Source organism: Lactuca virosa, chromosome 1 (assembly GCF_052849685.1).
Source record: "Lactuca virosa cultivar CGN04683 chromosome 1, Lactuca_virosa_CGN04683_v6, whole genome shotgun sequence".
Classification (NCBI taxonomy): Eukaryota; Viridiplantae; Streptophyta; class Magnoliopsida; order Asterales; family Asteraceae; genus Lactuca; species Lactuca virosa.
Genome location: NC_136426.1, coordinates 83,842,308 through 83,858,869, shown reverse-complemented (window position 1 = coordinate 83,858,869; position 16,562 = coordinate 83,842,308). Strand labels below are relative to the sequence as shown.

The 16,562-nt window shown below is 36.9% G+C and overlaps 1 protein-coding gene across 1 annotated transcript in view; it reads right to left on the bottom strand.

Moving 5' to 3' along the window:
• Positions 1-10,568, bottom strand: part of LOC145149649 (uncharacterized) — a 37,684-nt gene extending 27,116 nt beyond the window's left edge. The window contains exons 1-5 of the mRNA XM_079075224.1: positions 10,534-10,568; positions 10,250-10,465; positions 9,603-10,085; positions 7,882-8,013; positions 7,262-7,761 (exon numbers count right to left, since the gene is read on the bottom strand). Of these exons, the coding sequence (XP_078931350.1) occupies positions 7,262-7,761; positions 7,882-8,013; positions 9,603-10,085; positions 10,250-10,454 (1,320 nt within the window). The 5' untranslated portion in view covers positions 10,455-10,465; positions 10,534-10,568. The remainder of the gene's footprint in view (positions 1-7,261; positions 7,762-7,881; positions 8,014-9,602; positions 10,086-10,249; positions 10,466-10,533) is intronic.
• Positions 10,569-16,562: the final 5,994 nt, after the last annotated feature.

The following is a 16,562-nucleotide window of genomic DNA, read 5'->3' as shown; positions in this document are numbered from 1 at the left end:
TCATACCCCTTAATTAACCTTTTAACTTTTTTTTAAATGTTTATAAATGCTTTTATGGGGGGGATACAAGTTGAATCATGCTAGTTATTATATCAATCACATGTGATTAATAACTAGCATACAAATGGATTTACTACACTTTTAGCTGTTTACTCAGTATACTACTTCTAAATGAGTTACCAAAACGTTTTTACATGTTAAACTCTTTATCAAACCGTCTTACATACTGTAACCTTCCTTTTAAACTCTGTGTTTCAAACAAAGGATTTCTTATACTTTAAACTGTTCTTATCAAACAAACTGTTTTCAAATCATTTTATAAACGGACATCAAGTCATCAATTCTTATTTATTAAACTTTTCAAAGGTTTCATAAAACTTCTTTTATACTTTTATATTGTCAATTGCATGCCTACATATGTATAGTTATATAAGTAATGTTTAAAGGACTTAGGACTGCTAGCTCGCTTTAATTCCTTTTCCTTGTTTGGATGTGGCCTTAGGGTATCGGTTATTCGTCCGAATGTCGTCTAAATATTAGTTATATATCATGTATACATATATAGACATAAAAGTTCTATCAGTCAATTTAGTACCTTTGGGTAGCAAAGGCATACCTTCGGTTATACACGTACATTACTAGTAACTATAATAGATATAGTTAGGAGATACTACTTACTATTCCAAGTACAAGGAATCACACAAGAATCAGTTCATTCATGAGTCTATACTAATAGATTACATACTATATGAAGAGATACTATTACATACTATTACAGAAGTACAATTACAGAAATACTATTACATACTATATGAAGAGATACTATTACAGAGATACGATTACATAGATACTATTACATAGATACTATTACATAGAGACTATTACATACGATACGGGACTGACCATTCTACACCCAAGGCTGTTAGCTACAGTAGGGAAAATGCACATCGACAGATGTCTACGGTTGTACTGTTCAGCGAGTTACCACGCCGTGAATATCCTAGTACAAAAGGATATGATTTCAGTTATTATATTATTTTCCTTATTACCTTTATTTTGTGTCACGTTCACATAATCGATGAGGTAGATTAGATTTGAATAATAATAGTTGTACAAAGGAAAAACTTTCACTTATGTAGAGGTTCAAACCTTCAAAACAGTCGAGTCTTGGTAGAAGACTACATTTTATACTAGTAGGAAATATGGGATTTTCTAGGGTTTTCATACTTATACGAACTTTTCTTCAAACATTTACAAGTCTTTTCTTTACAGTTTTTACAAATCAAAGACACATAAATACTTATGAATTCACCAGCTTTATTGCTGATACTCGCTTTCAAAATAACTTGTATTCTCAGGTCACAAATAGACAGGTACGACGACCAGGTTTTGTGAAGACGGAGCAGTCAAGACTCGTCTTTTATTTTGATTATTCATTATGTTGTTTTATTCTATGAAAGAACACACATGTATTTAAAATTATACTATTAATGCAATGGATGATGTTGTTGCTTGTTTACTACTTTGCATTGTTGTGATACTTTACAGGACGTCCTCCGCCCCAGAACGTTTCTGCCGTTCTCGGTTTTGGGGTGTGACACCTTGTCAACCAGAACGGTATACTGGTCGATCCTGCCAAGGTAGAGGTCGTGATCAGATGGGAGGTTCCGAGGTCTCCATCTGAGATTCAAAGTTTTCTTGGTCTGACAGGTTATTATCAGAGATTCATCCAAGATTTCTCCAAGATTTCTGTTCCACTGACCCGACTAACCAAGAAGTCGGTGACATTCTGTTGGGGCCTGAGCAGCAGGCAGCTTTCGATACTTTGAGGCAGAAGTTGTGCGACGCACCGATATTGACCCTACCAGAGGGCGTTGAGGATTTCGTAGTGTATTGTGACACGTGTATCACGGGCTTAGGCACATTATTGATGCAGAGAGGGCACGTCATCGCTTACGTCTCGAGGCAGTTGAAGCCTCACGAGGAAAATTACCCGATACATGACCTGGAGTTGGGAGCAGTTATTTTTTCCCTCTAGATTTAGCGACACTACCTCTATGGGATCCGTTGTACTGTCTACACGGACCACAAGAGCCTGAGGTACTTGATGGTTCGGCCAAATCTGAACATGAGGCAGCGACATTGGTTAGATGTGGTGCAGGATTATGATTGCGAGATCGTCTACCACCCGAGAGAGGCCAATGTGGTGGCTGATGCTGTCAGCCGCAAGGCGGTCGCGTCTCCGATCAGGGATGTATGATTCAAATGACCGTGATTACCCCATTGTTGGAACGGATTCGGGAGGCTCAGGTTGAGGAGATGAAAGAGGAGTGCCGGAAGTGTGAGCGGATCATAGGTTAGGTGGCTTCATTCGATTATGACAGATGTGGATTGTCGACCCTGCATCGTACTTTCTAGGTTCCTTACTGGGGTGGTGTGTGCCAAGTCCTCATGGAGGAGGCTTACAAGTCGAGATTCACCATTCATCCCAGGCGACGAAGATGTATCTGGATCTTCGCCTGATTATTGGTGGCTCTGCATGAAGCAGGATATAGCATGGTTCGTGGAGCAGTGCTTGACTTGCAAGAAAATCAAGGCCAACGACCTCACGGCGAGATGCAGCTGTTAGAGATTCCCATGTGGAAATGGGAAATTTCATCATAAAGCTTCCCAGGACTGCACGTGGAGTTGATTTGATATGGGTCATCGTGGATCGATTAACCAAGAGTGTGTATTTTATCCCGATCCAGGAGAGTAAATCAACTGAGAAGGTAGCTGACATCTACATCAGGGAGGTGGTAGTTGGGCGCGGGGTGTCGCTTTTTTTGATTCTGACAGAGATGTAAGGTTCACTTCCAGATTCTGGAAGAAATTCCATGACGAGTTGGGTACTCGTCTACATTTCAGCACGACTTTCCACCCACAGACGGATGGTCAGAGCCAGTGGACCATCCATACCTTGGAGGATATGTTGCGGGCGTGTGTGTTAGACTTCGGGGGTAGCTGGGATACCTACCTCCCCTTGGCAGAGTTTTCTTATAACAATAGCTACCACGCCAATATCGACCGGCCTCCCTTCGAGATGCTTTATGGGAGGAAGTGCAGGACCCCGATATGTTGGGGTGAGGTTGGTCAGAGGGTCATGGGGAGTAACAAAGTGGTACTCAAGACGACATAGATGATCCAGTAAGTCCGGAGTAGGCTCCAGACAGCTTGAGTCGGCAGAAGAGCTATGCCGACAGACTTCGATCAGACTTGGAGTTCCAGATCGGGGATATGGTCCTTCTGAAGGTGTCATCCGCCTCAGAAATCGGGGCAAGCTGGGCCCTAGGTATATCGGACCTTTCAGGGTTATAGCCCGAGTAGGCAAGGTAACGTATCGGCTAGATCTTCCGGAGGAGCTTAGGAAGATCCACAACACTTTTCATGTTTCACAGCTGTGGAAATGTATAGCCGACGATTTCGCGGTCGTTCCTTTGGAGGACATTTAGGTGGATGACCGCCTGAATTACATCGAGAGCCCAGTAGCCATTCTCGATAGGAAGACGAAGGATCTGAGAAAAAAGAGGGTAGAGTTGGTGAAGGTGCAGTGTCAGCATTGAAAGGGCTCAAAATGGACGTGTGAGCCAGAGGACGAGATGAGGGAACACATCGCGGAGCTTTTTCCAGCAACAACAGACCTCGAAGACAAAGTCTAATTTAAGTGGGGGAGACTTGTAATGTCCGGGATTTGCTTGGTATTATGTTGCTTCCTATTCAAGTTATACTTATGTTTATATTGAGTTTAAGGGTCGGAGCGTACGTTGGGCGTACATGGTGTACGCATGGCGTACATATATGAGGCGCGGAGTCGGGAGTCCCCATGTGTACGTTGGGCGTACCCATGTGTACGCTGGGCGTAGGTTGATCAGATGTAAACCCTAAATTTTAGTGCTTGCACCCTATTTAAGCAGCTTACAACCCTCCAAACCCTTATCCTCTCAGCCTCCCTTGTCCTCATAGTGCCTAACTCGAACCCTAACTGCATTGCATGTATCTTGAGCTTACTTTGAGCATTTTGGTGTTGTTTTGGTGGTTTTGAAGAGCATGGAGCTTGAAGAAGGAGCAAGGACTTGAAGAGAGCTTGTAGATCCAGAAGTTTGACATCTTTTCTGAATCATTTGAGGTACCAAGCTCCATCCTTGACCATTATATGCTTAGATGTAGTTTTGGGGTGTGTTTTATGTCACATTTTGGTCCCATACTTGAGGTCCTTTGAGTTTTGGATGAATGTGTCCATAAGAGTTGTCCTTTTGAGCTCTTGAAAGCATTTAGAACCATAAAAATCAGATCTTGATGGTTTAGCCCCAACCATGCAAGCGATAGATGGCCACAAAGTGAGCTTATGGACTTAATGGGTGTCATAATCCCTATCCATGCATGCAAAAGCATAAAGTTCATAAGTTTATGGTTAAGGACGTTGTTAGGAGCCTAGATCTATGTTCTGGACGTTGGGACTTAATAGATTAAGTCAAAAAAAAGGATTTTAGGGTGACTGTCAGGAATGTTGGGTATACCCCTAGTACGCTGCGTGTTCCGGGTCCGCCTCCCGCTTCTGGCCAAGGCCAGCGTATGTCGGACGTACATGTTAGGTACGTCGCGTGTATACATGCAGAGTGGTTAAGGTGTTTTGGGCCTTAGGAATTTGGCCCTGAATTTGTTGGGCCTCATGACCCACTGTGGAGTAAGGCCTTTGGGCGTAGGGCTGGGATTTATGGTATTGGTCATTTTTGGGCCTTACTGGGCCTTAAAGCTTAAAGGAAAGGATTTGGGCCATAAGTTGTTTATGGGTTGGACCTTGGGGGAAGAGTCCCATTAGGGCAAGGAATATGGGACATTGCCTTAGGAGATGAATTAGAAGTTCTGCCATACGGGGGTCATACATGGACCTAATATCTAACTAGGGGACATATGATGCTTTAGGGAGAGGAGTCCTGAGCCATCCGAGGAGTACGATTTCGGCACACATAGTTGAGGTGAGTTACCTTCTCGGAATGAGTGGATCGAAGGCACCAATACCGGCCGACTAGTAGTTTTTTATACTAGAGATGATTGTCTTTGTGATAATTGTCTGGTATGCCACTATCTGTTGTGTTTTATGTGCTTGTACTCTATGATATTATATGGTAGTGGTATGGGTGAAATAGACCCCGTAACCGGTTGAAAGAGACTGAAGGGGTAGACCAGCAGCAAGATATGCTAGGCAGTATGTGACTTATGTACTTGTATGCTATGATATTATATGGTAAGGGGTGAAATAGACCCCATAACCGGTTGAAATAGACCGAAGGGGTAGGCCAACAACTAGATATGCTCGATAGTATCCGGTTGAATGAAACTGAAGGGGTAGGCCAGCACCTAGATATGCTCGGTAGTATCCGGTCGAAAGAGACCGAAGTGGTAGGCCATCACCCGGATATGCTAGGAAATACGCTTATTGTATGGTATGTGGTATGATGGAGGAACTCACTAAGCTTCATGTTTACGGTTTTCAGTTTTTATTTCAGGTACTTCTTCTTCGAAAGGAAAGGAGCTGGCATGATCGCAGCGCATCACACCGTGATTTTCCGCATTATGAGATTCTTGGGATTTTTACTTTGATATTATTTTCCTATGACTTGTTTTGACACTTGGGTTTGATTATGATTTGGATGACACTCTTGATGTTTTCAGACTACCGTTTTATAAATTACTTAATAAAAAATGAAATTTTTGATCTTGAATTTTGGGATGTTACACGTGTTGCTCCTCTACTTCATGATTTATTGTTGGTTCCATGTTTCATGTAATATATGTATTCTAAAATGAAGATGCTAATAACTGATTAACACAGATGTATAAGGCTAGTATGTATGTATGTATGTATGTATGTATGTGTATATATATATATATATATATATATAAATAATATTAGATTTATATCAAAATCATAAGTATTATATGAATGCGACAACAAATTTGAAACGTTAGAGAAAGAATCAACGATTTTAATGAGAATCAAAACGTTCCTAAAGTAAAGTGATTTATTTATTGAACAAATATTATTTGAATTTTCAATAGACCATTGATTCTTTCCGTCTAACGTTCTAAAATCATTCTTATATTCAAACAATACTTATCATTCTCAATTTAACACACACACACACACACACACACATATATATATATATATATATATATATATATATATATATATATATATATATATATATATATATATATATATAATGTGAAACTAAGTATGCATATATCCTTTATATGTGTAATGTAAGTTGAATATTAGTAAATTTTAAAAAATATATACTTTTTTTAATTTATCAAAAATCATGACATACGAATGTCTAAACAATTTACGACATACAAATTGTATGTCATAAATACATGAGACACAAATGCATGTTATCTTCATTTATGACTTGGACTTTAATGACACTCACTTGTCTCTCATTTGTGACTTTTAATGATGCACATGTTGCACACTTTAATTACATGCAATGCGTGTGATTAAAAGCCTATTTTCTAGTAGTGATACTATTAAGAAAATAGGGAAGTGAACAACCTACTATTTTCTAAAAGGAACTATAAACAATGATCGCAAACTGTCACTAAATATCAAGGTTTTAAAAGGCGCGTCAAGGTGAGCCGTGACATGAGATGTCACTCTGCCGTCCCGAAACCTTCATGACGGCACCGTTAGGCGTGGCACGCGGCAAGACGAGCCACAAGTTTTTTCTATCCGAGGCCTGTTTTTTCTTCTTTGTCTTGCATTTTCTGATAGGTTATGGAGTCATTGAGTTTTTGTTAACTTTTTGTTATTTGTTGTTGATTCAACGCTTCCAAAAATTTAATATATTTTATATAATACATATAATGTAATTAAATATTAATACAACCTAGCCATGCCTTTTCGAACGTTGCTAAATATATGTAACTCATTCTATAATATATATGTGAGTTAACATGCTTCCTACAAATTTAAGTATGATCAATGAAACACAAAAGCAGTTTAGAGCATCACAAGTCCCTAATTTTCCATTGCATGTACTAAAATCCGGTTTCATTGTTGTATGGTGTAACTTCGTCATGCAAGATATGTGACATATTTAGATGGCTTTGTTGAAAAGGAAGTTATGTAAATGCATCAACACCGGAAAGAAAATAAAAATTCAAGGAAGAAATATGGCAAGCAGCCCAGAACAGAAGCTAGTAGAAACATATTTACCTTGAACCACAATAATTCTCGTTGCATTTGAAAAGCGACTCCCGAGACATTCTGAAGTTGGTTTTTCTCTGCCTTCTTCCCAACCAAATGCAACATATTATTTCCTTCAGGGTCTTCGAGACGAGTTATCATATCCTTCATGGAGCCTATATCATATAATAAATTGTAGATTCTCTCCTGACGATGAGAGACAGCAACATGAAATATGCTTTGGTTGTTATCATTTAGCTCCCATATAAGTTCAGGATATTGACTAATGAGCTCGATCACGAAATTAGTGTTTCCCATTTCTACAGCAACAAATAGTATTCTGGAAGAGTACATCCGCTTTCCGTCTTTCATATCCGGGACTGCCTTTCCATTTTTCATCATTGTGTCATGAGGGCCTCTGAGTAACTCGTCAACAAACTTCTTACGCATTCTCATAATATTTTTCAAAATCAGTCTTACTAACTTCATGGCTTCCCTTCTCGCTTCTGTAACTCCTAACTTCACATCAACTACAGCCAAAAATTGAAAACTAATCAAAGATGTAACCATATATTATATATGCATTCAACATGATTGTTAATGTTTGAAGACTATTTGTAGGAGGAAAATCTAGAGAAGATAATACTCACTTGATTTAACAATTCCCTGAAAAACATTTGGTTTCATATCGTCAAAGGCATGACGCTTTTGAGCCAAAGCTAGAAGTACACCCACATTTGGAACAACTTCCGGCCGGTCAACTACTATCTTTAGTGCAATATCTACAAAAGATTTTATAATCACTTAATAGGGGTAAATGTTGTAGCAAAAGCAACAGAAATAAACTAGAAATTTGCGAAACAGAGCATAAATTTTTTACGTTAAAACCCTTGCAAATGAATGGTTGGATTCATTTTTAAACCTCCAAATCCCGAAACACCAAAAGAAACTTGATCAGATCTTAGGATCTCAAGAAGTGCCTGGGTTTACATTTTAATATGAACAGTAAATATCATATGCTCAAGATTGTGATAGCTCATATGTAGAAGTGCCCTAGAACATCTATCGTAATAAATAATGTTTTTGCCACTTGTCTTCTTCTTATTCAATATGCCAACTGGCTTTTTCTTATTTTTTTTTCTATGCATTTTGTGGTTTTTTTGCATTTTAAAAACATTTACTACACATGTAAATAAGGAAAATTAAACATTAAATCAGGAATTCATATCAACATTAATTAGGCAATAAATCAAGAAATATTATCTACATTAATTAGTCTTTTTCTACTTTCTCCCCCTTCAACGTAAATCCTATGACTAATTAACATTTTTTGGCATTAAAAACACATAACTCATCTTGGAAGCTTTCACGAGATTAATGATTTTGAAAGTTGTAATGAGATTATTAATATGTAAAGCTTATGTTAAAAATAAAATATTTAATTAAAAAATAAAAGGAAAGTATCCAACCATATGATATTCAATTAATGTCTTTATATGAAAGTTATTATGGTAATTAATATTTTTTTTAATCTGTATGTTTTTTGTGTGTAGACAATAATTTCAGGATAAAGGGAGTAATATAATTTGTTTTTTGTTCTTTTGTTATGGAGACGTATTTTTACTTATATGTACTATTGCACTCTTGTTTGCTCAAAATTTTAAATTATTTTATTTTTATTAAAATCTCCATCTTTCAAAAAAACTGTGTAGTACTTTAATTTATATAATCAACATTCATTTATTTGGAAATAATATAGAAAATCATACTTTTATTCCAAGAATATCTTATTGTCACATTTCAAAGAAAATAATCCATTAACAATATGTTTTGCATTGAAAATAAACATAATCAATGACAGTCTCCGTAAAAGGTGGAGTTGGTTTTTAGAAAGTTGTGATTCAAAGCAATTCTTTAAAATATGTCAATTATTTTTTATTAGTATTGATCGGAAGTATTTAATTATTTATCATTGTAATTGTATTTATTTCAAAATTTTATTTTAAAAATGTTTAATATTTTATATCGTTGTATTTAATTTTTTTTAATCAACCCGTGTAATAAACGAGTGTCACACCTAGTAGATTATAAATTCTCCACAAGAAACGCCGCGTTCCGGTGGATCAACAGTTCTAACCGGCGCACAGGAAAACGGGTCAGGCCCTTTTAATTAATTGGGCCAAACTTTGGGATTGTTTTCACTTAATTGCAAGTCTACGACTTTGGAAGCAAAACAAATAGTATTTATTTATTGAGCGATAGGTAAGACTTAAGAGGCGCGCAGATTGGTTGGTAAGATACGGAAAAATCTATAAATGCATGACATAAATGAAATACGTGAAACATCTAAGCTACCTTCTAAAATACTCACCAAAAAGATCAGCCTCGATGCATTTTATTAAGACCCAAACCCGATTTCGATGCACCCAAAAGTCACCGGTCATTTTATCAGAATCATCATATAGATAATTCACCGAGTCATGGTTTCCGACTAATGCAGCCATGTACAGTGGCATCATTCCTTGAGCACCAGGGATGGTCAGTAGCCTCCTGTTCTTACTCACCATAATTTTAATCATTTCCATGTTTCCAGCTGAAGCAGCAAAGCAGAGAGCTGTGTTGCCATGAATATTTTGAAGTTCCAAGTCCTTTGCTTCCATTAATTCCACAAGAGCTTCAACGAACTTGGTGTGTTGGGCAGCTGTTGCAATGTGAAGTGCAGTGTCAAAATTGTGTGTGATGCTATATCGTACCAGCTCTAATCGTTTATTAAGGATGATTTTTGCTGCTTCCCAATCTCCATTAAATGACGCTTGGTATAAAGGAACGCAAGTATTGATGTAGTCTTCTCTTCCTTCAAAATATAGTTCCAAACATAAAGTCAATGATCTATTATCCATGGGTTTTGAATCAAACGATGCAACATAAGATCAAGAGAGTAAACTTGTTTTGTTGAATTAACAATCATATATAGATGCAATTAAAGATATTGCAAGAAAGATCCATAGTAAAACATACCAGAAAGTAGATCCTCACAAGGATGACTGAGTGGTGGTGGTGCTCTTATGAACAATTCTGAAGAACTTAGTGGTGGTAGTGGTGGGGGAGTTGGTGATGGCCCATAAGTTATATAAATTGGTGGCGGTGGTTGCTGCCGCATGCTTATGGCACTAGGATCGCCTGATGGAGCTAACACCCTAGATGTTGTGCTCATATCTTCCATTGCTTAACGCCCTACACAACGAAAGCATTAGAAACAAAAATGTGTATCAGGTCTTTGTGACCAACAGTTTGAAGATTACCTGAAAGTGTAACAGAGTGTTTAGCTATTCCCTTCAGTGCCAATTTTCTTTCTAATGTTGACTGATATATAATATATTCTAACAAGTTTTTTTTTTTTTTACCTACCTACTCTCTAAGAGGCTTTGACCATATTCACGAACCTTGTGATTCGTAAAAAGTCTTTGTTAAAACAATTATCAAAACCCTTATCCGTTTCGTCCCTTGGTTTATAAAGGTATTACTACTTAAACCTCATTTTTTCTATTTCAACCCTATCCTTATTACATTTTTTTGGTTCGAAACCCTAATTATTATTGCTTTTTGGTAAGTCAATTACTCATGTCATTCCATCTCGCATCAATTAAAGGATTTTTTGTTTAATGGTATCACAGCAGGTATTGATTAAAAAAAATACTTGTAAACATTAATTATTTTTTAAAGTAAAATTAAAAAAAAAAAAAAAAAATTTGCAATCTACTACATCATTCATTGCATTTAATATATATATATATATATATATATATATATATATATATATATATATATATATATATATATATATAAAAGTATTATGTAATTTTTTAATTTAAAAAATAAAAAAAAAGTCCTTAAATTGACAAGTAGGTATTATTTATTTTAAAAATATCACAAAATGACAAGTGTCAAAACTTATGAAATATTGACATCTATCAAAAATTGATGTTGATTTATTATGGTCTTCTCTGAAGTTAAGGTCCAACGTTCAAGTCTGATATGAAACGTAAGTAGAATTAGAAACAAGAGTAAATTACACCAATTGTCCCTTGTCTATATGTCAAAACATATGTTAAGTCCCTATTTTTAAAAATTAACTCGTCTTTCGTTTGATTTAACTTTGCATGTTTCATCCCTGAAAGACAAATATGTTGCGAACTTAGTCCATACGAAAACTCATGGTCGTGAGTTCAAAACTCACAGTCAACCTCAAAATGTGGCTTAACTTAAAAATTCATGTTCTAACTTCCAAAACTCATGGTCGCGAGTTTTACCCAATAGCAGTTACCAAATGTGCTACATAGAGGAATTTGACTCATTTTTCATATGAATAGTTTTTGGAGCAATTAAGGGCGATTGTAGACAATTTTTGCAGGTTTTTTTTTCAAAGTTTCTAATCATTGCAAAACACATGGTATTTCGATTTGTAAGCATTAAAATATTTCAATTTATTCACTTTGTTTGATTTGCTTTAGTCATGTCTTAAAACCATAGTTTCTAGTTCTTGTTCAAAACATCATTTGACTTGAAACATATGACTCGATGTTTGGTTTATGATTTTATTTTAGTGATTATGTTTTTGTTTTAACTAAAATCTTTCAATTGAGTTCTTTTAACTCGAATCATTGAATTTGATTTGTGTTGGGAAGCTTGTATAACTTTTAATGCGATTTTTCAATACAATTGAATAACATGTTTTGGTTGAATTAGTAAGTCTTTGTTTAGTTAAAGAGCATGTTTTGGTTGAATTAGTAAGTCTTTGTTTAGTTAAAGAGCATGCTTTGATTAGATAACTTGGCAAGCAAGAAGTATTAGAGCATGTTAACATCTTTCAATATCAAGTTAGAATAGTAATTATAAATCATATCAAGGCATAATCAAGTTAAATGACAACAGTGAGAACTGGAGCTGGAACTATTTAATTCATTGTTTACAAAACTATTACATTTTCTGGATGTTGTGACAGTATAATGTTATTTACATTACTCAACATATTGCAAAGTAAGATCCATTTGTGACCAAAATACCTTACGCAAAGAGGAATAGATATTAGCCCTTTGTCTCTATGGACCGATTTAACTTGTCGTGTGCTACTTTTTAGTGCAATATAGTAGTGTTTTTAGAGTATATTGTACCCCTTTTATTTAATGGGTTTGACACCCTAACAAAATGGCATTGTCAGGGACACGATGTAACTAATTATGTATGCCAAGATCCTTTTAAACAATTACTGTTTTGCCAATTGATACGTAAACGGAAAAAAAAAACTCATAAGGATAAAGAAGCAACCAAATTCTCAGACTTTTTCTTCATTTATACCCAAACGGTCAACATTTGGGTGGAAGTCCCTCTTTCAAGTGATTTAGATATAGAAGCCCCCTTATCATCACCTCATCTGTCCTCACCCAAAGACATCAACCTATTAACCTCACCAAATCATAATATCCAAGATCTTGCACCTACTGAAACACTAATTCCACCAATCAACACATGCATAAATCTACCCGACAAAACCCTCCGCCAGTGGGCAAGGAAAGAGGTAACTCAACAACCTCTTTGCATCTCCTATCCAGATGCAACCAACCTTGAACTAAAATATAGACTAATACACCTTCTACCCACCTTTAAAGGACTCAAAAATAAAGATCCCCACAAGTTCGTCACCGAGCTCCATGTTGTGTGTCTTAGGATGAAGCCACATAATGCCATAGAGGACTAAATCAAGCTTAGGACATTCCCCTTCATGGTGTAAGTTGCAACAAAGGATTCGCTTTATGACCTCCCACCGGGGACGGTTACCATATTGATAGATCTTGCATAATTATTGTGGGATAAGTAATTCCCAAAAATGAAATCTTCAACACTAAGAAGAGATATCATTGGGATCAATCATCATAAAAGGGAAACCTTCCATACATATTGGTAAAGGTTCAAGAAGGTTTTTTCCCGTTGCCTGACGCACGAAATCACCGAACACCAGCTCCTTCAATACCTTATTGACAGAATGACTCCATAGGAAAGGAGGGTATTCAATGCCTAAAGTGGAGGGTCTTTATCCAATAAGACCCCAACTGAAATCTGAAATCTCATCATAAATATGGAGGAAGATTCCAAGCACTCAACTCAGAATGAAGAATGTTATAAAGATGCATTGTGGGGGTGTAAAAGAGGTGAATGCCCAGAACTTGAAGCCTAATTATATGGATTAATGAAGTTGATCATGATTCTTGGAAAGGGCAAAGGTGTTTAACCCACACCCGATGCTTGTGGTATTTTTACTCAACTCGGTCACCCAACCGATGTGTGTCTATAACTACATGAGGATGCAAAAGAAGTACACACAATGAGAGGTTATACTAGGCCAAATAAAAGGAACTACGATCAGACCCGAGTCAATCAATGGTGGAATAATAACAAAAATATGGGCTATAAACCCATGAAACTACCTCAATACCAATAAAAGAAAACTTTTGCACCATAAAACTTTCAGCCAAGGCACCCATAACATTCACCTCAATAAATGGGTTCATCAAGTATGTCCATAGATGAGATAGTGAAAAGTTTGGAAACTAGCACCCAAAGCTTCCAATAAAAGACTAAAGTAAGCACTAAAAATATGAAGCAACTAATTTCACAACTTTCTACTTCGGTTAGTAGGATAGCATCTCAAGGTAAACTACTCGCTCAAACTGAAAAGAACCTGAGGCAGTAAGTGTGTGCTATTACTCTAAGGGATTGAAAGAGTTATGATGATCTAAAGATGCCAGGTGGGGAATAAGAGGAAAAGAAAAAAGTGTTCAAAGAGGCAAGAAAAGAGGAGAAAAAGAAAGACAAATCCAACCAAAAGAAGCACATCGCCACCGAAGTCAAAGTCACCCAGATTCTCCATCCTTTGGAAGATTGTCTAGCATAAATAAGGAACGAAAAGAATATGAGATCATGAAAATGTTACAAAAGGTTGAAGTCACCATTCCACTCCTTAAAAATATCATGGAGGCACCTAAGTATGCCAAGTTATTAAAATGATTTTTCACATCTAAAAAGAAACTCAAAGGTAATGAAACGGTAGAAGTAAGGGAGAATATTTTAGTGGTTTTGCAAAAGAAGATGCCCCCGAAGTGCAAGGGTTTTAATACCCGTGTCCCAGAATGGATCAGTATAGGACCTAAAGGAGTCAAAGGCATGGTTTTGGGGAAAAATCATAAGTCACGACGTGACCAAAGAGGGGTCACGACATGACGTGCCAATGGATGTCATGATGTAACAAAGGTATGGTCATGACGTCACTATAGTTGCAACCCAAGCCCATTATTTTTTAGAGTTTCCTCTATATTTATGCCTCTAATATCATATTTAAGGCTTCATTTCCAGCCTCCATCACCCTCATGAACCTTGAAGCAAACCCTAATACCCTCCCCTTCAATTATGCGCTTACCCTTGGTGTTTTGGTGCACTTGGAAGGAATGAGAAGCCCTTATGGTATAGAGAACCTCTTGGCAGGCTTAAAATTACATTTTGAGCCATTTCTGGACCGTTGTAAGTGTTCCAGATCCAATATTAATGTTTCATGTTTCTAGATCTAAGCTCCTTGTCCCTTTTTCTTCATGTTGTGGAAGCTTGTATGGAATGATTCCATAAATTTGGCAACCTTATGGGTCCTTAAGGTCCCTTGGGCATTATATATGTTGGATTTGAAGTTTGGCTAAGTTGTGAAGTCATTCACGTAATTATTGTTCCATTTTTCATAATTTTAACCTTATATGAGATCAAGACATGCATTGGACATACATATCTATAAAGCACTGAGGTTTAGGATGTTTTTGGAGTAAGAAGGTCCTCTGGGAAGTTGACATGGATGGCTTATAGGATTAAGGGTTGAATACTTTAAGTTGTCCCAAATTGTTGTAGTCATGATGTGACAACCCGAAATTTTCATTCGGACACACTCTAAAGTCAATCACTTCAATTAAAATTCAATTACATTTCTAATAATTGTTACCCAATTTAAAAGTCTGTTTGAGTGTTTTTAGGGTTTATTCTTGAAACGAACGGATAAAAGGGAATGATTTCTAGAATACCGGGATAGCAAAGGAAACACCAACACCTTGGATTGGTGTTCACGGCCAAACAAGAGGGAGTTTGGGCCGTGAAATCTATCTTGGCCGTGAACTCATGTCTTAGACATAAGTTTACTCCCCAATTGGCTCATTTCCCACTTCCACCCTCTAGTTTACTCCCCATTCTCTCTCAACTAGCATACCGTTCTTCACCTGATCTTCCGAAAACGTAAGTGTTTCTCGACTTTATTTGTTGTTATAACCTAACATCTAGTTGTTATACATCATTTCATCCATTCATTATTGCTTTTAACTAGATCTTCAAGTGTTCTTCAAAACACCAAGAACACCAAGAACACACACTAGTGTTCTTGGACCTTAAACACCCAAACAAGCTTCTATCTTGTAAGTACACTTTCCCTAGCTTCTTGTGTGCTTAATATGAACTTGATAACACTTGAAAATCATCAAGAATCATAAGAACAAGGGCGTTTACGGCCAAGGATGTTCTTGGGCCGTAAACCCCTCTTAAGGTGGTTAAATGGGCCTTAAACCCTTCCTAAGCCTTGGATGCCAACCTTGATCCTTCCTAGAAGTGTTTAAGACCTTAAACAACAATAAAAGCTAGTCCCCATGAGAGTTTACGGCCGTGAACCCATAAGGATATGGTCCTTTGGCCGTAAACTCCACAAGATGGTCTTAATGTGCCCCTAATGCTTTCCTAAGGCTTGGACTTGATCATTGGATGTGCAATCATGACTTATAAGACCTCAAAACACAAAATGACACTTAGTACCATGAGTTTACGGCCATAAACTCATGGGGAAATGGTCATGGGCCATAAACTCCATAAGGAGTGGTTCTTGGGCCATAAACTCCAATGTCATGCCATACAACCCTTAGGTGCAACCCTTTAGTACCTATAGCACTTGAATCAAAGTGTTTCCATGTCCTAGGGTGTCTTAACTTGATTAATTAGTTATTAAATGACTAATTAGATACATATATGTTTATTATATGATAACTACGATCATTGTGTGTGTTCAAGTCTTTACTTGACAACTAGCACCTTGTCCAACACTTCCGGCACTTCCGAACAAACTACTCACTACAGGTGAGTTCATACCCCTTAAACAACCTTTTAAATGCTCTTACATGCTTTTAAATACTTTTATGGGGGGAATACAAGTTGAATATCATAGTTATTATATCAATCACATGTGATTAATAACTACCAA